At 33.4% G+C, this 26162-nt stretch overlaps 1 protein-coding gene and 1 pseudogene across 1 annotated transcript; one reads left to right on the forward strand and one right to left on the reverse strand.

Moving 5' to 3' along the window:
- Window positions 1–2182: 2182 nt before the first annotated feature.
- LOC142549524 (uncharacterized) lies at window positions 2183–4608 on the reverse strand. The gene is made up of 3 exons (XM_075658506.1): window positions 4297–4608; window positions 3929–4093; window positions 2183–2542 (listed from the first exon to the last, which is right to left on the reverse strand). The coding sequence occupies exons 1-3, from the start codon at window positions 4520–4522 to the stop codon at window positions 2508–2510; spliced, it is 426 nt and encodes a 141-aa protein (XP_075514621.1). The 5' UTR covers window positions 4523–4608; the 3' UTR covers window positions 2183–2507.
- Window positions 4609–14265: 9657 nt separating this feature from the next.
- LOC142549526 (phospholipase D delta-like) lies at window positions 14266–20753 on the forward strand (annotated as a pseudogene).
- Window positions 20754–26162: the final 5409 nt, after the last annotated feature.

Here is a 26162-nt window from a genome sequence, read left to right on the forward strand (position 1 = left end):
AGAATGAGCATTTGTATACATTGGTTTTGATACGATGTTGATTTCTAGGATTTTACTCGTTATGTTTACGCATCTTCTGTGGCCGAGTTTGGCCATTTTAAACTGCAGTATTTTAAATTGTTAAATATTTACGCTTATTTTTAAATGGTATATTTTTCATTAGGGTTGCATACATGCAAAATATTTAGATGATATTTAAGTAAATGTGAGCTTTTAAATAAAAAAAAATTTCGGAATTTTAAATTGACGTTACATTTCAAATAACTGAATAATCAAGAAATCAATCATCATCCAAAGTTAAGAACCAAATACATGAATCATGAGGATAGATTCTCTTATACTGAGTATCATCACTTATCTATCACATATATCATATTTCTTAATATAACTTAATGAACAAAACCAAATTTTTATTCTAAATCCAACTTAATTAATATTTTCTCAAGATAACTGAATATGTAAATAACTAAATATGAGAAATATCATAACTGAATGAGTTTCATAAATATAATCCAAATATTTGTATATACTATGAAATCTTTGAGGAACCAATGTCATCATTAATTAATACATGATCACATATTAATTTGCATGTATTTAGATCAAATGATCATCAATTCAATAATAACGTGTTCAATGACCACTTTATTTTGCTTAACACAGTTCCCAAATACTAAAATACTTAATTTTGACATTTAATTCGACTGTTGTTTTAGTCTTAAATACTACAACTGAATTTTCGTAATATAATCTTAATGACTTAGATATAAGATTCACAATTATAAGCCAAAAATGAAATTTCTTACTATACACCATACAATAGTGTTTCAAAATAGGAGATGAATTTAGACTCCATATTGGCATCAATAAATTACTTCAAAAATGTTAATTCTTCCATACATAAGCACGTAATATTTAATATCACTGAAGGTATACTAAAAATATTTCGCAGCTTTCTAGTGGTCAATACTTAGATAACTCTGTAATTTTTTAATATCATTAATATTATACTTGTTTCAAACTATGTAACTTTTTTATACGTAAATATAAATAAGGAACAAATTCTAACAGATAACTGATATCTTAATCGAAAATATTATTTTTAATAATCGTCTATTAACAAGCCACTTATTCAAAAAATGGGTATTTTTCCATCTCCACATTGTCTTCAAAAAATTTACAAACGCAATGCTGTAAACCTCTCTCTGTTATATATCTCTTAAGTGGTACACAAAAAAGTTATGGCTTCAATTAGCTATAGATTTAATGTGTCGAGTTTTATCCTCTAGAACTCAAAAAGTTGTGTTTGTTTATCTAATTAGCATACCGAGGATATTCAGAACTCGTTCATTAATATGTTGTCGTTTCTCATGAATGTTATCTGCCAATCGTTGTATGAAACTTACTGGCAAATTCACGACTCCGCTATGGTCTTTTTTTTTATTACAACTCGCGCGGGGAGGAGGATCGAACTCGGGAAACCAGTTAATCCTAGCAGGAGGTACGACCATTGTCCTTTTAACTACGAGAACATTATACTATAATGTGTACCCTTAATTTTTATGGAAATTCGCATCATACGATTCAAAGATAATTTGACCATATTATATAGTAAGAAATACTCGAGATAGAATATTTAGAAGTTAGAACACAATCATCATTAGAAAAAAAAATAATTAGAGTAAAGGATAATATATTCTATTATTAGACTCGATCTCAGGTAAAGAAACCGATGGTTCGACAAGTACCCTTAAATTCTCAATTTTAAATTTATATTTGATCAGGAAAAAATTTCATTAATTCCGATACTCTAAAATTTTTAAATCTAAGAACAGATTTCAAAACTTAAAGTTCTGTACTCTTAAGTAGGAAAAATTTATAATTTAAAAAGAAGTATGAAAATTTTATTGAAAATTAAATTGAAAAAAAAAAAGTTAATTAATACTAATAAAAAACCAAAAAAAAAAAAGTTTAACTTAAATTTAACTTGTCTAAGCATCCTCTTAATTATTAATCATGATATTGCCAAAAAAAAAACATTCATCAGGGCAGTTGATGTTCCAGTTAGAACATTGACCATGGTCCGGTTTCGAGTAGAGTCCAGTTAGAACCGCAAACACGCATAAGCTCATCTCAACAAAGACACTTAAATTCCAGAAAAAAAAAATACGGAATTTGGCTCTTTCTGAAAATCACACAACTGAATTCCTCATACAAAGCTTCCAGTCCATTAGTACTGAGTTTAAGTGTTAATGCTCTAACAAATTTTTTAGTGTTAATGCTCTAACAAATTTTTTTACTCAATAAACAACAAAAAGGTAACATGATTGCAGGAAGTCAGATACATGAGTAGCATGATGAATTCGACTATGAAATGTCGCATCATTGTGAGCTGAATGGTTTGATGTGTCCTCGTTTTGATACTTCATGTAGTGTTTTCTGAAATGCAGAAATTTATTAGCTGCCGTCAAATGGAAAAGGCAACTGAAGATTTACTGTTAATCATGTTAATGTTGTCCACTGCTTTGTGATACCAACTTATCTGCAAGTACAAGACATGTAAAACATAGTTATTAGGCAACATTGGATAAGCTAACAAGAAAACTTTATCACGCTTGTAAAATACAAACCAAGAAAAAGCATAGAATCGGAGGTATGGGAGGGTAGATTAGAAGAGGTAGCACGGATGTCTTACCTTGAATATAAAAGCAATTAAATTTACATTGTCTATGACTCTATTCTTCATTATAAAAACAAAATGAATATTGACCAAATACACTGAGCACCCCCTCATTTAGTTTCATGGGTTCACATAAGAAAGCATGCATGAAAGTAGCTCATTACTCGGAAAATAGGGCACATCCTAGAACAAAACAATTTCTGAAATTGAACCCAGTGTTTTTAGGCAACAACATCATGACTTTGAATAAGTTCATTAGTTATCTGAAATAACAAGGGGAACAAGATCAAATGGGAAGGCAACGTAGAGTTCTCAATCACTAAAAAGCACAAAAGAAGAATGCAGAATGCATGTGAATTATGCAATTAAAGACAAAAAGACCACATCTCACCACATCAAACATAGACAAAAAGGCCACATTTCACCACATCAAACACTAGCATTTTCGCAGTCAACAAAAAAGTCAAATGCACCTTTAGGTTGCCATGATTAATGCAAAGTCCCGTGGCTATACATGAAAATCTCCTTACTATATTTCATAAACCACCACCAGTATTTTCAAGATTTGTGCTCTCCATATGATGTGCAACTAGTCAGCATTAGAATATTTTTCATTTTAAATCCATACTTTCATCATCTCCTCCACTTCTCCTGCTCCTCACTCATCCCTCTCCTCACCCATCTCATTGAGACAAAAAAATAATTCAAACAAGTTCTTGTTTCAGTTTCAATGGTAGATAATATGCACAACTGAGATAAAACAGTAGCCAAGTCTTATAATTTGGCGAGTTCCTGATGCATAGCTGATTTAATATTTTAACTATTGCATGCTAACAAAGAGGAAGCTACAATTGGGGGTGCAACGAACAAAGTCAAGCTAAATACTGTTCATATTTCAATGCTTGAATATTTAGTTCCAGCTTTAGCAGAGACAGCCAAAACTAAAAAATCCTCACTCAAATTAGAATTCCCTAACTTAAGTCAGCCAAAGCTAAAAAATATGAAGTTGTTTGAACTCATCCTCACCTAAGTTACAATTTCCTAACTTGTTCTTGACTGGTAGCCTTGGATAGCATTCACGACCTAACAAACAAATAAATTTGGCTTCAAATAATTTCAAACTCAAGCTCACCTTTACCGTAAAATTCTGAATTCAAATAACTGGTTCATCAAGTTGGTCCTATTCACTTCATTAAATGGACAACATTGAACTTGACAGAGGGAATAAGAAAAGAAATAGAATCGCACCACGCATCAATCCAGCTGATATCATTCGATCCATATTGTCAATCCGCTGTTGTATAGACTTTAAAACTGAATTTAATGATCTGACCCTTTTCCTAACACCAGAAATCCTTGCTGAATGTTGCATAATGAAGGTCGACGGTGCATCTTCCAGTAAATTATCAAGCTCTGGAGAAAATAGAGAATAAAAAATAGCCCAAAAAACTACGTCTAAAATTAAAGTAGATCAAATTGGTATGCAATTACCACTAACTAGTATAAATATGTCTTTTTTCAAACATTATCATCACCAAAACCCCCTTTATGCATCACATTTCGGAGCACTAAGATAAATCCAAATTGTCCGCCCATAGTAAAAACTAGTTAATCACCTCCGGTGAGGCGATCGAGAGCAGAGCCTAGTTTGTCTTGGCTTCTAGAGGTGGCGTCGGCCGTGCGATCGAAGCCTGTGATTACAGATGAAATCAACAGGTTCAAACTGTCCGCTACCGAGGAGTTTGAGCAATTTGTCGCAGCTGAATTGTCAGCAGATTCGCGTTCATCGCCAGGGTTGCAGGCGGTCCCGGGCGAACGATCATCTTGGGTTCCGTCCGACATGCTTTCCGGTACTAATTGGGTTATTGAGAACAATTTGTCGTCATTTCTACCAAAAATTAAAGGCCATTGACATAAACTACGCTGCTTAGATTAACGATCACTGTAGTTACATTTTGTAAAATTTTATAAATTTCTAAAAAATTTATAGAATCTATTTATTTTGTACTAATATTTGAAAACTTTTCATATAATCATTTTATAATTTATAATTGCAATTATTTTAAAAAAAATAACTAGAGTTGAATTTTAATAATTTTTATCTATTTTGAATGCAAAAATTTGGGTGAGACGGTTTCACGGGTCATATTTTATGAGACGGATTTTTTATTTGGGTCATCCATGAAAAAGTATTACTTTTTATACTAAGAACATTACTTTTTATTATGAATATCGGTAGGGATTGACATGTTTCACAGCATAAAGATTCGTGAGACTTGTTTCACAGAAAACCTACTCTCTTTCAAATGTGTTTATTTCTCGATATTGCAATTAAATATCAAATTATTCAAGTCAATTCAACATATTTATTTAATTTATTAATATTTTTAAAAATTACATAAAAATAATCTTTAATATTAAAATCAAACTTAAAATAATATTCATTTTAAATAATTTTTTTGTATAAAATATATATTTCGTTTGTCTTTACAATATATCAAACAAAAAACAAATAAACAACATGATTATTTGTACTGAAATTAAATAACTGAGTATGTTAAAATATTTGTAATTAGTGTAACTTTTTAAAATTTTAATATATTTAATATATTATACTTATTCTTATATATGTTTGTTGATAAATTTTTAAAATTATGTATCAATCACATAAAAACTTTATACATACATACATTCAAGTTTAAAAAAAAAAATTTATTCATGATTGTTATACAAAAATTTTGAATTATAATAAAAATTAAGATATATTTTAACTAAAATTATAGAAAATAATTAACCCTCAAATGTTACATAAAAATCATGAAAATTCTAGAATCAATACCCTCTCCGATACTTTTTTTGTAAAATGCATTAAACTTTATAAATATAAATAAAAACTATCTTTGACATTAATTATTATAATAATAAAGAAATATTTCAATAGTAACATAATAATTTCATTTTTAACTTAATGATTTTTATTAAGGTTTAATTATATTTATTCAAAAGGAAAAAACGCCCTTTCCTATTGTTTTGATATTTGCCGTTTTTTCCATTAAAGTTTAGTATGTATATAGATGTTCATATGAAATAATGTTGTTTTAAATGTTGTTGTAATTTAAGAAAAATATATATATATATATTATATTGTTTTTGGTGGGGCAAAAACCTGTGTGAGACGATCTCACGGATCTTATTTTGTGAGACGAATCTCTTATTTGGGTCATTCATGAAAATTATTGTTAACGAGAGTTGAGAAAAAACATATGCTCAAATTAATAAATTTAGCGGTTTTTTTCACAAGTTATATTAAATTATGGAACAGTGTTGTATATGATATTTTATAGGTCTAAATCGAGTTTGAAAAATGGGCCTCTCAGTCAATAGGTCAAAATTTTGTTATTAATATTTTCTAAATCGAGTATACTTACATTTGCTATCAATTTTATCTTCACTTTCTGGCAACCACTTGTACTGTAATATATCAAAATATCTATTCTTATTGTCTTTGGAAAGTGCAGTAGTACCATCTCTATTTGAATCTCTTTCAACCAAAAAATCTCTAATATTTATATCAATTTTATCTCAATTTCTTAGATCATCAATATTATGATCAAGCGTTTATCAATAGGTCAAAAGTTATATTTATTAGTCAATGAACAATTTTATTTTCTTATACTTTGTGGCAGTGCAAAGTTCACCTACTTGGGTGTTAATGGGTAACGTTGTTAGGCACATGTGTCCGTGGAGGTGCGTGTCTATCTGCTAGTGTTGTCTCATATCCCTTAGAGATCAGTCTTACTATTTTTCTACCGTCGGTCATGTCACTAACAGAGACAGTATTACACGTCAAAATCTGATGTCACTCTTTTATGGCTAACCTAGCCAACCAGATAAAACAACGTAACGTCAGCAACTTGACGCACAAGAACTTCTCAGAAGATCACCCATCACAATACTACTCTTACTCATATACATTTAACCTAACATAAATATTCAAATGAAACAAATCCTCTTGATTCAAATCTTCAATAATATCAACATTGTCTTTTTCATTTGATTTAATCACAATGAGATCTCAAATGTCTTTTTCATTATCACAATCATCTACATATAGATCAATCTTTTTAATACTATTTTTTTTTTCTGTTTTTTGGTTCCCGTCTGCCAAAATACCAGTTGTTTTCTTCTCTCATTATATTAATGCTACCACTGAAATATTTACTAATATCTCCAACATGACTATGAATTAATGCTTCTTCTATTTGATTCTTTTTTTTTTTTTTTAATATCCAGATAAATGTTTTGGTGTCATTTTTTATTGACTACACCTAACAAAAAAATTAAAAACAATTTTTTCACTTTTAAAATAGCAAAAACTCGTGTGAGACTGTCTCACGGGTCGTATTTTTTGAGATAGATCTCTTATTTGAGTCATCCATGAAAAATATTACTTTTTATGCTAATAATATTAATTTTTATTGTGAATATCGATAAAATTGACATGTCTCACTTATAAAGGTTTGTGATATCATCTTACAAAAGATCTAATTTTTAAAAATAACGGGACAATACTGATAGTCATATATATTTCATTTTCCTCCGGTATATTTCACGTAACTTTGGTGGGTCTCACCTTTATTTTTCTATATATCACATACTCCACTATGCCACATATCCCCCCTTTCGTACACATACGAATTTGACAACCAATTTTAATTTTATTTTTTCCTAAAACCCACGTCACCCACATGTTCTACACATCTTTGAATATCTAGACAAATTTTAGATAAATTAATTAAATAATAGGCAAGAAAACTATAGGAACTACTCACTGGTTTTGTTTATTCGTTCACCTCACCCAGATACGGCCTCATAGGGAAGTGGCAGTCACAGTTTTTGACACATATGTGGAGAAACACCCTGCCATTGCTTATTTTGTAGCTCTAGTGTCAATAAATAATCAAGTTCGAGTTCCAGTTCGAGTTTAAATAAATAAAAAAACTGGAACAATCTGAAAAATAACTAAATTAAAAAAAATGATTAATTAGATTTAACTCGTGAGGATCAGAGAGTCGCAAATATATCTAAAGAGATAAAACAGATATCGGAATCATTGTTTTCAGTTTTTATCTGATTTATCAATGTTCTTGGTTGTTGTGGTAAGATATAAATGTTTTATGTTTGGTTTAAAAAAAAAAACTTGATTATTTTGTGGTTCGGGTTATGGATTTTTTATATAAAAAAAATTAATCTAATTTGATTTATATAATTTACAGCCATTATATCTTTTATTCTAGGTTTCTTCGTATAATTGTCAGCACTTACGTACAATTTTTTCGTCGTAAAAATGATAGCTTGTCGAATTCACACGTAACTCTACACCAATACCACAAAGTCTATATTGCAGAAAAGTAATAGACAACATTAAAATAAGAACACGAACATAACAATACAACAGCAGTTAAGACATAATAAAAGTATTTGTTGATGATCTTTCTCGTTTTATTGAAACTTTATTTTTAAATAGCAAGGGCCAGACATGATCTCGACTAATCAAATTTGTAAAACGTATTCAGAATGAAGAATCGCCTTGAATCGAGAAGATATGTTGTGACAAGGGCGTTGTTCCTGATTCTTCCTTGAGTAGGTCTCTTGTGAGAAGGTTTCGCGAATCTTTATCTGTTAGACGGGTCAATCCTACCGATATTCACAATAAAAAGTAATACACTTAGCATAAAAAGTAATACTTTTTCATGGATGACCCAAATAAGAGATATCTCTCGCAAAATACGACCCGTGAGACCGTCTCGCACAAGTTTTTGTCTTCTTCCTAATCTCATTCATACTAGTTGTTCTGCCATATTGATCATAGTTTAATGATTGTTTCTTCCTACTTACCTCATTTATGCTAGTAATCCGTCATACTTATTGATTTTATGCAATGTTTTCAGTATCTCATCGTAATGATCCTGATTCTTGTTGATCCTTGATGATTGTTAGTACTTGAGAAATGAATCAATGAACAAATTATTATATGAATGCTACATTTATTGATTGAAATGGAGCCTTGGACAAGAGACCTAAGTTTAAAAACTGAGTCGACTGGACGATATAAAAACATTTGAAAAGTGAATTTAATAAAAAAAAACCGAACAAAACGTCCTAGTATAAAGTTCATCTGAATAACAAGACTGATTCAGCAAATGAGTTGACTTTGACTTGTCAGATGATCAATTTCATGGATTGTATGTGAGCATGAGAAAATATGTTAGTGTTTCCCAAGTAAATAATAATATGGTATGAAGAAGAACTTGAGAATTTTAATGTGATGAAGACTTTAATAAATGCTTTATTTGATTAATAAATTCTATGGATTATTCCATCATACGCCCTGCAGCTGCAGGGGTACATCCAAGAGCCGGAATTTTTTCTAACCCAATTTTTTTTTTAAAATTTTTTTTTCCCATGAAGTGGAATCCCAACCATTCATATAGGGTGTGGGCACTACCCCAACACCCAGGATCGAACGAACCAAATTCTATGGTTTAGTTTCTCTTTTAAGTTGTTCTCAAAGTTTTCAATGCTACCACTTTTATTATTTTAGTTTATATATTTATAGTTATTAATATAAACGGTCTTATTTATGATGGCGATAAAAAAAAAAAATACAATTCTTGATGTATGTGGGAACCTACAACAATATTCGACTTCTCCCCGAATTGCCAAGTTTCAGGAAATAGCAATAGGTCAATTTATTTAATGTAATCAATAACAATGATCACAACGAAATTTTTGAGTCCGTCTCGCGTAATAATTTTGTTAGACAAATTTTTATTTCGACTCGACTCAACTCATGAAAAAAATATTATTTTTTATATCAAAATTATTAATTTTTATGTTAGATATGAGTTGGGTCGACCCATCTCATTAATATAGATTCGTATATAGATTCGTGAGACCGGTTTATAAAAAATTTGCACAGACAATGATATACACATATTTGGTCCCTATGAGACAATCCTAAATATTTTCTCAGTCCCAATATAGACCTTCTTTCTTTCTTATTTGTCCTAAATATATAAGTGTATATTTATATTTAACATTATTTTTATTATTATTTTCTTAATATATCCGTGTTTAATTTTAGGATCTTGTAATTAACTAACTATTGAAAAGATAACAAATTATTTATAAAGAGTTATTAAATAAAGATAAAATTGAAAAGTTGTTTGTATAATTGATATTTTCAATGAATTCTTGATATGTGTTTGGTTGAATAAGTCTATAGGCTAAAGACATTTTTTTAAAATGTTTTTTTAAATAGAGCATTTGGTTATAAAAATTATTTTAAAAAACATTTGTTTTAGAAGCTTTTTTTTTTACTATTTTTTTTAACGATACATTTGTTTTAGAAGATAGACTGTAAAGATTCTGTTTTTATTTCTATTTAAAAATAAAAATAGTTTTTTTACATTTATTCCAACATTAAAATTGTTTTTTTTAATAAAAACACTTAACAGCTGAATTTATCTAAACATTTTTTAAATCTACAATTTTTATATTCAAACTTGTTTTGTGAAAAAAACAAAGGAGACGAATACAAATGGAACGAAAGTGATAATAAATAAATATTAAAAAATACACAAAACAAGCTGATTGGGCAGGTGCAACGGTGCTATCTAGAATAGCCACATGCCCAATTAATGTGAGTACACCGAGGGAGGGACATTGCTGCTCAATTATTGCTCCATATACATCAATATCAACCAATATACAATAAAATGTTAGAAAAACAATATACAATAAATATATATATGTTCATAGTATAAAGTTATTCAGCTCAATATTTAAGTTTAGATGATAAAATTAATTGTCGGGGAGTAAATTAATAGTTATTATAGGTTGTCTTTGGTGGATTTGATATCATTATGTTGGATTAATTGTGTATTAATGAGAGTAGTATTGAGATAGATAATCCTCTTGGAAAGTTCTCGTGTGCCAAGCTGATGACGTTGCATCGCTTGATCTGGTTAGCTAATTGAGTCGTAAAGAGTGAAGTTAGATCTTAATGGATAATGTTATCCCTGCTGGAGACATGATCGACGGTAAGGAAATAGTAAAGATTGTTCTCTAAGGGATATGAGAAAAACACCAGCAGATTGACGCGCATATCCCCGAACTCATGGGCTTATGTGAGGCCCGGGGCCGAAGAGGGCGGGGGGTGATCGTCGGTGCCATGAGGTTGCACGGACAATGAGTGGCTCCTGGCAGGCTTCTAGGTGGAGGGAACATGAATGAACCGATCCCACACCGGAATGAGAGGGATTCCGGGACTGTTCAATGTAATGGACTGTACAGTTGAAGATGACTTAAAAGATTTGATTGGTACTACTCATATCACGAAGGTGCATCTTCTTTTCGGTAGCTCATCACATAAAAACTCCAAAGTTAAGCGTGCTTGACTTGGGGCAATTTTGGGATGGTCGACCTCCTGGGAAGTTTCCTAGGGTGCGTATGAGTGGGGACATAAGCACGCTGAAAAGACTCGTCTTAGTACAGTGAGGACAGTCGTCAAATCTGGGGCGTTACAGTTGGTATCAGAGCCGAACTCTCTTAGTACGGTGTGGTTCGGGGACGAACCAAGCGGAAGCTGGTGGGCATGTGAGGCCCTGGGCCGAAGAGGGCGGGGGGTGATCGTCGGTGCCATGAGGTTGCACGGACAATGAGCGGCTCCTGGCAGGCTTCTAGGTGGAGGGAACATGAATGAACCGATCCCACACCGGAATGAGAGGGATTCCGAGACTGTTCAATGTAATGGACTGTACAGTTGAAGAGGGTTTAAAAGATTTGATTGGTACTCTCATATCACGAAGGTGCATCTTCTTTTCGGTAGCTCATCACATAAAAACTCCAAAGTTAAGCGTGCTTGAATTGGGGAAATTTTGGGATGGGTGACCCTGGGAAGTTTCCTAGGGTGCGTGTGAGTGAGGACATAAGCACGCTGAAAAGACTCGTCTTGGTACAGTGAGGACAGTCGTCAAATTTGGGGCGTTACAGCTTAACAGCCATATCCATTTGTACTCAAGTAAGTGTACTCTGCGCTGTCACAAGTATAAAAAAAATTAAATTGCGCATTGACTAACAATTATATATTTTTTATAGTGATAAACACTTGATACTAACACATTTGATTAGTCCAATCCAATCAAATGTTTGATTATAATTATGCATATTTATTATTTATATTATATATATATAAACATTAATTATTTATCTCACATTAATCAAATAATTCAAATAATTAGGATATTATCATTCATATATTTCTTTATTTATATTTATTAGTTATTAAAATGATAAATTATCTCAAATTTAATTAATCATCAATATGATTCATTTTTTTACGTGAAAAATAATATTTTTGACATACAAACAATATTTTTTTTATAGATTTGGTCGGATATGATATATGTCTCATAAAATTAACATATGAAATAATTTCACAAGAATGTTAATGTGTTATTATTTAATTAATAATATTTTATATCATACTCAGCTATTTTAATAATCAAAATATTATTTATCAACACAGAAAGGACGCATAGTGGTCAAAATATAATGTTTTGACTGTTTTAAGATTTAAAATATTTAAATTATAACAAATCATCATCTATATTTTTGGATAAAACTAAAAGTATTCGATCACACACAACTAAAATCGTGTGGCCATCATTATGTGTTGTAAATTAATGAAATTATTTAGAGTGAAATTGTCTTCTTGTGGTAGTGAGACTTCATCAAGGATAATATTTGCAGATAATATTGTCCTCATAGACAAATTTAAAGAAGATGTAAATAAAAAATTAAATAGATGATGTGAAACACTTATGATTAAAGGTTTTAGAATTAGTTGCTAAAACGAATATTTAGTTATAACTTTGGCCATGAATTTAGACTAATGGATAGTTCAATTGAGATTGAAAGTTGAGAATTCTAGGAGTATGAAGTTTTTGCTATTTATGATCTATTATCAAAAATACTAGGGACATTAGAGATGATGTAGATCATATGATTAAAGTAGAGTGGATAAAACTGAAGATGACATCATGAATCTTATGCGATAGAAAGATGCCCGTGAGATTGAAATGAAAATGTTATAGGACTATTGTTCGTCCATCTATGCTTTATGGCTTGGAGTGTTGGGTCACTATAAGGCTACCTATGCATTAAGATGTCGGTAGTAGAGATGTATATGTTAAAATGAATTTCTGACAAAAATTGTAAGTATAAAATTAATAAGGAAAGTATTATGAGCTATTTAGGTATTAACCCACATAGATGATAAGATTGGAGAGAGACGTCTAACATGGTTTGATCATGTAAAGAGGAGACCAAACATGACCTCAATCCGACATATATTAGATTGAAATGTTAATGAAAGGAGTAGAATGAGGGATAGACCATTGAAAACTTAGATAAAAGTGGTTAAAGACGATATTTTAAATCTTGGTTTAAGAGATGACATGTATAAAATCATTTATTTTGAAGAACTAATACCTATGTAATCGACCCCATAATTGACACAAATACGCTATGATGATTTGGAGTGAATTGTCAAAAGTAATAATTCCATCACTAAGTGAACATTATAACACCCAGACAACTTTACAAAATTAAATAATTTGATGTTATACCATGCAATTATCAGTCATTTTTAGCATAACATGAGTTCGGTCCTATATTTACATATTTAAAAAAGTTTGCCTAAACATTCAATTTTTTTATTTTTAAAATAATACATCCTTCTTTTTTCCACCGATATTTCCAAATTAAACCAAAAAACCGGATCAAGTGCAAAAAACCACGTGATGGGTAGTTCAAAGGTCGAAGTATACCTTAGTACAAAGCTGTGGATGCTTGCTAGTAAAACATTTTGCTCTATTATTCTATTTTTATTCGATTCGAGTTACAAATATAACATTTAGAAATAGAAAAAAAAGAAATAATTTTTAACTTATTATATTATTTTAAATAATTTAGAATCTGAAATATAAATGATAGCAAATTACATTTTTTTAAACTGTTTTGTCTCGTAACTAATAATTTTATAAGGGCAAAAACTTGTGTGAGACGGTCTCACCGAAAAAGTATTACTTTTATGCAAAGATTATTATTTTTTATTGTGAATATCAGTAGGTTTGAACAGTCTTACAGATAAAAATCACAAGGTTTGAACCGTCTTACAGATAAAAATTCGTGAAACCATCTCAAAAAAATCTAATTTTTTATGAGATATTATCAAAATATTTCGGCTCCTAGTAGGTCGGGAAAAAATCGGTTCTGTCGATGCTACCTATAGGGGCAGTGCCCCCACAAGATCTGGGCCGTTGATTTTAAAAAATTTGATGGACCCCGCATATGAATTGGTGGACCCCGCATATATGTGGTTAAATTTGGGCCTTTGATCTTCTCATGAGAGCAATACCCCAGGGTGAAATATTCAGAAAAAATCATACACGTTTTCGATTCGTTTTTCAAATTTGAAGGGCCCCGGGTCTGATGCAAATAACTCGAAAGTAAAATACATTCTGCCTTCTAGTCTTACATTTATCTCATCGCAACTACTCGCAATCTGAAGCTGGTGTTCCTGTTCTCCCTGCCTTCTCCCTTTGTTCTCCAATGGCGGATACTAAGCCCGGACAATCATCTGTCTCTTCCTACACTCCTACACTATACATTTCATCTTCACGGTGCTTATAATTGGTTTCAAGATTTACCAATTTTTCTTGCGTAGACGATGGCGGAGGAGCAACTCATGCTTTTACATGGCGATTTGGAACTGCACATATACGAGGCGCGTAGCCTGCCCAACATGGACATCGTCTCTGAGCGCTTCCGCCGCTGTTTCACTGCTTGCGACGCTTGCCGTTCCTGCCAATGCTGCGGAATCTGAGGGTAGCGGTGGTGGGAGTCGTCAACGGGATCGGAAGCTGCAGCACCGCCGCAAGATCATCACTAGTGACCCTTATGTCACAGTCTCCGTTCCCCAGACAACACTCGCTCGCACGCGCGTGATACCAAACTCTCAGCATCCCAGATGGAACGAGCATTTTCTTATCCCCTTAGCTCACCCAGTGGCGTTTCTGGATATCCGCCTCAAGGATAATGATATGTTTGGGGCCGACACCATGGGAAAAGTGTTGATCCCGGCGGAGAAGATCGCTTCCGGCGAGGTGATTGAGGACTGGTTTCCGGTAATTTCTTCTTCCGGTAAGCCACCGAAACCTGATACTGCGCTGCGGCTTAAGATGAAATTCAGTTCCTTGTGATAAAAACCCGTTGTATAATCATGGCATTGCGGGTGACCCATCCCATAAAGGGGTTAAGAACACTTATTTCCCGCTTAGGAAAGGGAGCTCGGTTACTTTGTACCAAGACGCTCATAGTAAAGATGATGGAAAAATGCCTGAGATTCTGTTAGAGAATAGGCTGGTTCGGGAGCATGCCCGATGTTGGGAGGACATATGCCATGCAATCTCCGAGGCGCATCACTTGATATACATTGTGGGGTGGTCCGTTTTCCATAAAATCAAGTTGATAAGGGAGCCAACCAAACCATTACCGAGAGGCGGGGACCTGACACTAGGTGAATTGTTGAAGTATAAGTCTCAAGAAGGTGTCCGGATTCTATTATTGGTTTGGGATGATAAGACTTCGCACGATAAACCATTGATCAACATGGTAAGACCAACTATGATGTCTTATGAGAAAGATAGGTTGGAGCGAGTAATGGGTTGAATTTTGGTGGTTTCAAAAGGTTAATCTTTGTTCATACATTGCTTAGTTTGGAATTTGGGTTGTGTAAGGTGTGTGGTCAACTTAGCAAATTGAAGGAGTCCAGGAATAGCTTGGAAGCCTGTGAGCTGTCTGATTTAAAGTTCATAGAAGCGCACTGAAAATTTAGTATCATAAATGGAAGATTCCATGAAGTTGAGTGCAAGTATGTTTAGGATGTTCATGGAAAATATGGATATAATATATGGTAATTGGCCAACGTATCTCAACCATGTTGAATAATCCTGTAACTTCTACATGTTTTTTATGTTCATTTTCTGAGTTATTACATGCCATTTGTCAGATGGTGCTTTATTCTTTTTTTGTTGTTCTCGGTGAAATTCTAGTATATATGATGGGCTCATATTACTGTTACCTTAATATGTGTTTTCTCATTCAAATAAGTCTTGATTCACTGCAAACTATGCTATCAGGGACTAACCAGCACTAAATATTGAATTATTCATATCCATATTACGTATTTCTCCTGTTTTCAAGTCCTTATAATATGGTAGTCAGAATTGAGCGAATTGCGGTTTTAGCCACTCATTTTGGTGACATTTGTGCAGGAAGGCGTGATGAAAACTCACGATGAGGAGACCAAGAAGTTTTTTCGGAATTCATCTGTAACTTGCGTGCTGTCACCGCGCTATGGGAGCTCTAAACTTAGCTTTCTGAAACAACAGGTTGATGCCTTGTATAATTGCATCTGTTCATTAAGTTGTAACTTCTTTTTAGGGCATTCCATGTGACAGAGATAGATTGTTAGCTTTTTTCCGAAAATAGGAAGAAGGTTTTCATAGTGGAAAAGACAAATGTGGACCAGTTTTGAATTTTTGATGCAGCAAGGTTACTTTAGGATTATTATATTAAACGAAGAATTTCGTATTGTAAAATGTGGGAAGGTGATTTAGCCTAAGCTAATTTGTGTCTCCTTCAAGAGGTGCTTCACCATAACTTGGCCTTTAATCCTTTCAAAAATGTTGGTCTTGTATATTTCGTCTCCAATTTATCTTCTCATTTCCAACATCCTCTTTTCTAGAAGTCCAGCCTCACTCTTTTCCATTTGATTTTCAAGTTATTGACTTCTGCATGCAATTGCATTACAGGTCATCGGAACTGTTTTTACGCATCATCAGAAATGTGTTCTGGTTGATACACAGGCCCATGGCAATAATCGAAAAATTACTGCCTTCTTAGGTGGTCTTGATCTATGTGATGGTCGATATGATACGCCGGAACATCGATTATTCCATGATCTTGACACAATTTTTCAGGATGATTTTCATCAGCCAACGGTTGCGGTATGAACTTCACCCTCGCACAGTTTTTGCTTTTATACTAGTTTACTCTTAACTGAATTTTTAATACTTCTTATTAGTGATCATGCATGTTGTAAATATTGTGAATGAAGATTGTGTGTGCTTATTACTGGCTTTTGCTTTTCACTACCAAAACAAAACAAAAAAAATCAATTCCTTCAGCATGTATGTGGTGATTTGAGCTAGCAAAAGAAAAACTGAGCATTTAATCTCTCAACATTTATCTATTGACCTTTTTCGCTATAGATCTGGGGTTGCCAGTCTCTCTATTACAGTGTCCAAGATTTTGCAATTTTCAATGTTTCATCATATGATTTTGGTTGCATGCCATTAATTTTTATAATTATGATTTGTTCATTATTTTTCAAATACATTGCATGTGGTGGTTGGAGATTAGTGTGCGGTGAAGCTATTATTCGTCTCTTTTACTTGGTTTCATGTTGTGTGATGATTTTATCACCACCCAGTGCCTATGATATTTTATTGACAGCTGTTCACTTGATGACCTGTTATAGTTTATAGTTGATGATACCTAATACCTATTGGAACGTCGGGAAAATTCTTCAGGCTCTCTACACCGTTATACTATTTAAGGCATCATAAAACTGAGAGAGAGATAAAAGTGGTGATCATTATCAACTAATCACGAGGCATGATTCTAATGGTTTACCTTACCCTGAGAAATTGCTGCTCTAGTATTCTATTAAGTATTTCTAGTTGTACCTCAGTCTTATCATCTGACTATTTATTTGTGGTGAACTTTTTACGGATTCTTCCAATTTTGCTTCAATTTCTGTTCTCATTCATTATTTGGATTTTTTAGGCAGGAATAAAGGCTCCAAGGCAGCCATGGCATGATTTGCATTGCAGAATTGATGGGCCTGCTGCATATGATGTCCTTATAAACTTTGCTCAGCGATGGAGAAAAACAACAAAGTGGAGAGAATTTAGTTTACTTAAGAAAAAGATAACCCATTGGCATGATGATGCTATGTTAAAGATTGAGAGAATATCATGGATACTCACGCCTGCCTTTTCTTTTTCCAAAGATGGAACTCACAGATCTTGCCCAGATGATGATCCAAATCTTTATGTGTCCCAAGAAGAAGAACAAGAAAACTGGCATACACAGGTTCAGAACCATTACATGGAATATTTATTTTATTTAGTGTATTTCTTGAAAAATATTTTAGTCTTCCTTTACTTGTACAGATCTTTCGGTCCATAGATTCGGGTTCTGTCAGAGGCTTTCCCAAATTCTATGATGAAGCTCAGAAACAGGTTATAATTGATAACCATTGCCTTGGTGATTATTGGTTTTCATCTTGAGATGGCTGCTATTTTTATCATTTCACTTTATCTTCCATGCCGGTACTTTGCAGAACCTTGTTTGCTCAAAAAATCTGGTGATAGACAAAAGTATTCAGACGGCATATACTCAGGCAATCAGATCTGCTCAGCATTTTATCTATATTGAAAATCAATACTTTCTTGGTTCATCGTATGCTTGGCCGTCATACAAAAATGCAGGTAAAGATAATAATTTCTTGCTTGTCGCATCTGGTGTCTATTTCTGGTATATGGATGATAAATATCATTTTTTACTGACCACTTCCTTTATGCTTAATGACCATCATGTCAGCATCTAAAGTCACCTTTCCTAAAAATGGCAGGGGCTGATCATCCGATCCCACTGGAGTTAGCACTGAAAATTGCTAGCAAAATTAGAGCGCAGGAGCGATTTGCAGTATACGTTGTTCTTCCAATGTGGCCAGAGGGTAATCCTAAAGATAATGTTATGCAAGAAATTCTTTATTGGCAGGTAATCCACCAGTAATTCCCTGACTTACTTCACAAAGATACTGTATATTCTTCATCATTGGAGGGCCTGGTCATGGAGATTTGTAGAAGTCAATTAACATAACCCTCTCTAATCAAAAGACAAATTAACAATGACTTTACTCCCACTTCTTGCATTATCCAAAGTCTTTGTACTCTAATCAATAGAATTGCTGTAAACGCAATTGGTATGGCCATTCAATTAGAAAACTTTTCTAGTTTTGATACTGGGTTGTAATTTTATCATCTGCATCATCCACTAGATCGTCATGCCTTGAGATAAATACTGATTGTTTCACTTGTGTCATCTGATGGGCACATTTATTGAGTGGGTTATAAGTTTTACTTACACACCTTTTTATTTGATAGGCGCAAACTATGGAGATGATGTATAAAGTTATTGCAGAGGAGATCAAGTCAATGAAATTAGATGCATATCCTGAAGACTATTTGAATTTCTACTGTCTTGGCAACAGGGAACCAATTTCAGATACTACTGCTCAGGTGAATGGAGGCACTGACAAGGTTCGTTGTCGAAAATAAAACATTTTTGCTGTTCTCACATGTGCGCATTTAATTACAATATTGTGCCGAAATAGAAGCTATTGGTTTGAGAAATATTGATTGTAACTGAGATGCATTAGTAACTGAAGGAAAGATGAGTTCCATGGAGATGTATCTGATAACAGGCACAAGGATTTGTAAAACCAGAATATTGTTGCATGTATTTATTAGTGTGTCAACGATCTTAACAGCAACATCAATTATTTAATTTATGTAATAGGAGTATTGGTTTAGATGTTAGATTAAATCATTACATATCTACATTTATTATCTTGTTTTTTTGGTAATCTCTTTCTTGTTTGCCGTATGTGTATTTGCTTTTTTTGTTTGTTTACTTTTCTTCTATTCTTTAATATAATTTCTCATTCTCTCCTTTCTGATGTAACCAAATAGCTATGACTTAAATTGTTTTTGGAGTTTAATCATTCATCAACTTAATTAGCTTATGAATTCACAAAATATTGCTTCTTAAATTGTTAACTTTAATAGTAGGAATCTTTGGCAGGTACATGTCGTAGGAATAGGAAAGTACACCTACTTTTTCGTGTGAAATTGTATTGAGCTGAGGCTTTTATTGCTATCTAATAAAATATCTGGTATCCCTGACTTCTGCTCAGGTTTCAGACTCACACAAGTTTCAGAGATTTATGATTTACGTGCATGCCAAGGGAATGATAGTCGATGACGAGTATGTCATAATAGGATCTGCCAATATCAATCAAAGATCAATGGCGGGCACAAAAGACACGGAGATAGCAATGGGCGCATATCAACCTCATCACACTTGGATAAAGAAGAAGCGGCATCCCCATGGCCAGGTTTGAATTTTGATTACTTCAAGAATCCTTTTGTTCCTTTTCGAACATGGATGTCGTATAAAACGTTCCTGTATAAGTTTTTGATGTGATGCATGCTCGCAAATAAGTAATTTTTACCTGACCATATTGACACAGTGTTTGAAGTGTGGTCTAGATCTTCGGCTCGTTTTTGTTGTTTATGAACTATTGTTATCCTAATACATATGCAGATATATGGATATAGAATGTCCCTTTGGTCCGAACACCTTGGTAAGCTAGAAAAATGTTTTGAAGAACCACAGAGCTTAGAGTGTGTAAAGATAGTGAACGAGGTCGCTAAAGATAATTGGAATAAATACACGCGTGACGAGTTTACGCATTTGCAAGGCCATCTACTCAAGTATCCAATGGAGGTGGATAATGATGGCGGCCTCAATCCTTTACCAGAACACGAAAATTTCCCAGATGTGGGGGGCAGAGTTCTTGGAACTCATTCTGCTGCTATTCCTGATGTTTTAACAACATGATGTTAGTCTATATCTTTGTGCATTATTTGTATAATTTGACCAGTGTTGTAATCTTGAAATTGTTTTTTCCCCCAGTTTTTCTTGGTTATAATGTGTGAATATAGGGTGGATTTTACAATTGTTGTTTGTATATTTATTTTGATAAGTTTATCTGTTTATCTGGATGTAAAATTAAGGGGCCCTTGGTACTTTAGTATTTTATGCTTTTCTTAAAATAACTTGCACTGTTTTGAATTTCGATGTTATTTTAAAGAAGATATTAATAATTATATACATCAGAAAGAAAATAACTTGCACTGTTTACATGTTATATTTATTACAACTCTATATTTTGTCACCACGGCTTGGAATGCTACTTTAGACGGGAAAAACACATAATTCATGAGGAGAAGATTTAAAGTAGTAACTATGTCTAATTTTTACATAATTTGAGACAAATTTATAATTTCAAACTTCTTTTACACTCAGTATTTATTAGATGTTCGCAAGTAAAATGCATTTGGAATGGATTGGTTAAATTGGGAACAACATTAAGGTTGCATTTGTATCTATTAATTTGAAGTCAGGTATTTTAAATCTACAATAATTAATCAATTGATTTGTTTGAGCACATCCACTTGGAAATTGAATTCAAATTCAAAGTAGTTATTTTATGAGTCATTACTATGAATTTCAGATTTATCTTGAAATAAAATCATTTCAAATTTGAGCAAATTAAAAGGTGGTGCGATTGTTAAAAAAGAGATAAGTAAGGCACGACAGATCCAAAATAAAATGTGGGTCTCTATATAACTATAGCTGCTATTAGATATATAGTTTGATAAAACGATAAGCAAATAAATTACCTAATTTTGGAAGTTTTCCGATTCACAAGTTTCTTTTTTTGAATTTAGGCTTAGTATTCTTAAACATTAACATTGATATATTTTTCGAGCATCAACAAACAACAAGGATCATGAGAGAAAAAAGACTACCATTGGATCAATAGTGCAATAAAATGGTTGGCCTCGATGGTTATTGCACACTTTTGATAAATTCTGTTTGAAAGGTTTCTTGTCTAATATTTATTTTATACGTTTTAATCAACATGCGATTTTAGGTTTAACATCAACTTTCAAATTAACCAACAAATACTATTTATATCATATAACTATTTAAAATAGTTGTGAGTTTATCAAAACAACTAAGCAATTGTTTGAGAAGTATTGGAATTAATAGATTGCAAATATGATTCTAATATAAGTTTTTGCAGACATCTTAATCCATGTCGTATTTATTGGTGTTGAACCGGAACCGCCCCGTTCCGGTTCAACATATCCATGTCGATTTTTGATTGTATGTTGTTCATATTTTAATTTTTGGTGACAAGCATAAAAAGAAATATTTTTTCATAGATGACCCAAATAAATATCTGTATCACAAAATACGATCCGTGAGATTGTCTCACACAAGTTTTTGTCATACAAATTTAAGATTATGAGAATTTAAAATATATTATTTATTATATTAAACTATATAATATAATAATGTTCTGACTTAACTGATCCAATCAATTTAACTGTAATTTTGAGATAGACATTTTCCATTGACAATCCGGTCAAAATACATTGATTTCTACGCCTAAGCGCCTATCCTTTAATTTCCGAAGATTAAACTCAAAGCATGGACGCCTATGCGCCTACCTCGGGACGCCTATGCGCCCTTGCATCAAGAGAAGAGGCGTCTCATTGGCGCTTGCGCTTCAGAGCCTAAAACATGCATTCACTGACGGGGGGGGGGGGGGGGGGGGGGGGGTAGTGGGCTCAGAATCGGTCCGATGATTACCGATTTAGACCCAAGGCTTTGTAGGGTAATTACACTGAAGTGATAATGATCGTGATGATAAAAAAATGCGGAATAAAATAATCAGCAATAACAAAAAGATTTACGTGGTTCACCCAAGATAGGCTATGTGCACGGAGCTACTGCAGATCTTTTATAACAGGAGAAATATTATAACAAGTGTATATAATAATACACTAAATATCTCACACTCCCAACCCGAGTATAACCGAGAAAATATTTTTTCTAACTCACACAAGAGAACTAAAAAAATCTCTTTTTTCTTTGCTCTCTTTATTTTATAATGCTTAAAAATCCATGTGCAATCTTCTAATAATAAATAACGAAGGTGACCCACTCACCTAACATTTCTCCCACTTGAGACTTGATTTCAATCACGTCTTCACATCATCAGCTCATATATCCCTTTTATTCTTGCAGTCCAACTGAAGTTGAACACAACTTCAAATTGTCAATGGTTACCGTCTTCGTGAGCATATCAGCTGGATTTTTACTTCCAGGAATCTTCTCCAGCATCAAGACTCCATCTTCCAGCATTGATCTGATGAAATGGTACATGACCTGTATATGCTTTGTCCTAGCATGATAAATAGGATTTTTTGTTAAATGAATAGCACTTTGACTGTCACAGTATAACGTGCTACCCTCAAACTTCTGATCCAGTTCTTTCAGAAAGGATATCAACCATATCATCTCATTGTTAGCTTCTGTAACTGCTACGTATTCAGATTCAGTAGTCGAAAGTGCAACTATCTTTTGCAACTTAGATACCCAGCTTACTATCATACCATCTAATGTGAACATATACACAGTGGTACTTTTCCTACCATCCAGGTCACCACCCATGTCGGCATCGACAAAACTTTGTAAGCCCAATTTTGATTTTTTGAAGCATAAAGATAAAATAACAATACTTTTTAAATACCTCGGAGTCCATTTAACTGCTTCTCAGTGCTGTTTTCCTGGATTGCTCATAAACTTGCTCACAACTTCCACTGCATGTGCTATATATGGTCTAGTGCACACCATTGCATACATGAGGCTTCCGAAAACATAAGCATAAGGAACATTGTTCATATAAGTCTGCTCCTGCTCCGTCGAAGGTGATTGTGTTTTGGTTAGATTAAAATGACTAGCCAAATGAATACTCACGTGTTTAGCTTCATCCATGTTAAATATGCTAACCACTTTTTCACGTGCTCTTCTTGAGATAACTTCAAGATTCCGTTCACTTTGTCTCTTAAGATCCTTATTCCAAGGATTTGCTTTGCAGCACTCAAATCCTTCATAGCAAATTCTTTTGATAACTCTTTCTTGAGTTTATCAATCTCCTCAAAACAAGCTTCTGCTATCAACATATCTACATATAACGGTAGAATGATATAAGAACCATAAAACTTCTTCACGTAACAATAGTGATTAGCCTGACACCTCAGGAAACCATTATTACTCATGAATCTATCAAACTTCTTGTACCATTGTCTTGGAGCTTGTTTGAGACCATACAAGCTATTCTGAAGTTTGCACACCATTTTCTCTTTTCTCCGTACTTAAAAGCTATGTGGTTACTTCATATAAATTTCTTCATCTAGATCACCATGAAGAACGTCGTATTTACATCTAATTGCTCCAGATATAAATCTTTTTTTGCCATTAATCCGAGTACAGTCCTAATTGTGGTTAACTTAAACACTGGAGAGAAAATCTCAGTGTAATCAATGTCTTCCTTTTGTTGAAAACCTTTTACAACAAGTCTTACCTTGTACCTCTTCCTACCATCATGTTCTTCTTTTAACCGGTACACCCACTTGTTATGTAATATCTTTTTGTCTTGCGGAAGTTCTGTCAACTCCCACGTCTGTTTGGATGACAGTGAATCCATCTTATCTTCCGTGGCTAACTCTCACTTGATTGAATCGCCATTTTTCATAGCCTCTTCATAGGTCTCCGACTAACCTTTGTCTGTCAGTAAAATATATTGAAGTGCAGGGGAGTATCTCTCAGGTGGTTTAATTGTTCTCGAAGATCTTCTGAGTTCAATTATCGGAGTTTGTGGTCATCATCTTGTGCAGTTGATTCTTCATCTTTCTGGTTATTGCTTCTTGATTCATTCACAGTAATATATGTCAATGGCACTTCATCTTTATTCTTGACTTCAGAACTTTCATCTTCAGTTCTAATGTCTGATTTGTCTTTGTAAAGAACTTGCTCATTGAAGATTACATCTCTGTTCCGAATGATTTTCCGGTTTTGGTCATCCCAGAAACGATAACCAAACTCATTATCTCCATAACCAATAAAGAAACACTTCTTTGATTTCGGATCAAGCTTTGTTCTGCTAGCTGAGTCAATATGAACATAGGATAAACATCCAAACACTTTCAAGAAAGAAAGGTTTACTTCTTTGTCGCTCCATACCTCTTCGGGTATTCTGCAGTCAAGCGGTATCGAAGGTCCTCTGTTGATCAGATATGCTGCAGTGTTAACAACATCTGCCCAGAATGATTTTGGTAATCCAGAATGCAATCTCATGCTCTTAGCACGTTCATTCAGGGTCCTGTTCATCCTTTCGACTACACCATTCTGTTGAGGTGTACCAGGAATGGTTTTCTCCATCTTGATCCCGTTTTGTGCACAATATTTCTTGAACTCATCATCTTCATATTCACCACCGTTATCAAACCGTAAGCACTTCACTTTCAATTCGGTCTCATTCTCAACCATGGCTTTCCACCTTTTAAAGGTCTCATAAACATCATATTTATTTTTCAAAAAATAAACACAAACTTTCCGACTCGAATCGTCGATAAATGTGACATAATATCTTGAGCCTCCAAGGAATTTCTCAGGAGATGATCCCCATACATCGGTATGAACTAGATCCAATTTTGCTGCTTTCGGTTTTCTACCGCCTTTTGAAAATCTCACATTTTTCTGCTTTCCAAAGATACAGCTTTCACATAGCTTATGTTCAATGGTCTTTAATTCCTATAGCTTCCCTTTTGATACAAGCATCTTCATTCCTTTCTCACTCATATGCCCAAGCCTATAATGCCATAGACTTGAATTTGCTCCAGCGTCTATGGCCGCTAATGTATCTCTGCAACTGAAAGTCATATAAAGTGTTCCAGTTTTCTTTCCTCGAGCAACAATCATGGCTCCTTTGCTTAATTTCTAGGAACCATCACCAAAGGTTACATTATGGCCTTCGTCATCGAGCTATCCCACTGAGACCAAATTGCGTGTCAATTTTGGTACATGTCTGACTTTGTTGATTTTTCACACAGATCCATTTGACATCTTCATCTGGACATCACTCATACCAACTATTTCCAAACGCTTTCCATCAGCCAAGAAAACTTTTCCGTAACCGCCAGCGATATATTTATCGAATACATCACTATTTTCTAGTGGTATGAAATGAAGCTCCTGAGTCCATAACCCAAGAATCAACTAGGCTTTTCATGGATAATAATAGAGCATCATGTACCTCCTCAGTAACAGCATTTGCATTATTCTTTGTTGATTTGCAGTTCTTTTTTAAGTGATCAATTTCACCACAGCTCCAGCACTTCAAATTATTTTCAAAAGTGTTTTTGTCTTTTCCATTTCTTGACTTGGAACTACCGCGCCATCAGTTAGAATTATTTTCGACACTTCTGCCCTTTCCTCTGTTCTCGAGATTTAGAGCAGATCTCGATGATGTTCCTTCACCCGAATCCATCCTGCGAACTTCTTCAACAAGAATTTGATATCT

This window comes from Primulina tabacum, chromosome 6, assembly GCF_025594145.1.
Source record: "Primulina tabacum isolate GXHZ01 chromosome 6, ASM2559414v2, whole genome shotgun sequence".
In the NCBI taxonomy this organism is placed as follows: Eukaryota; Viridiplantae; Streptophyta; class Magnoliopsida; order Lamiales; family Gesneriaceae; genus Primulina; species Primulina tabacum.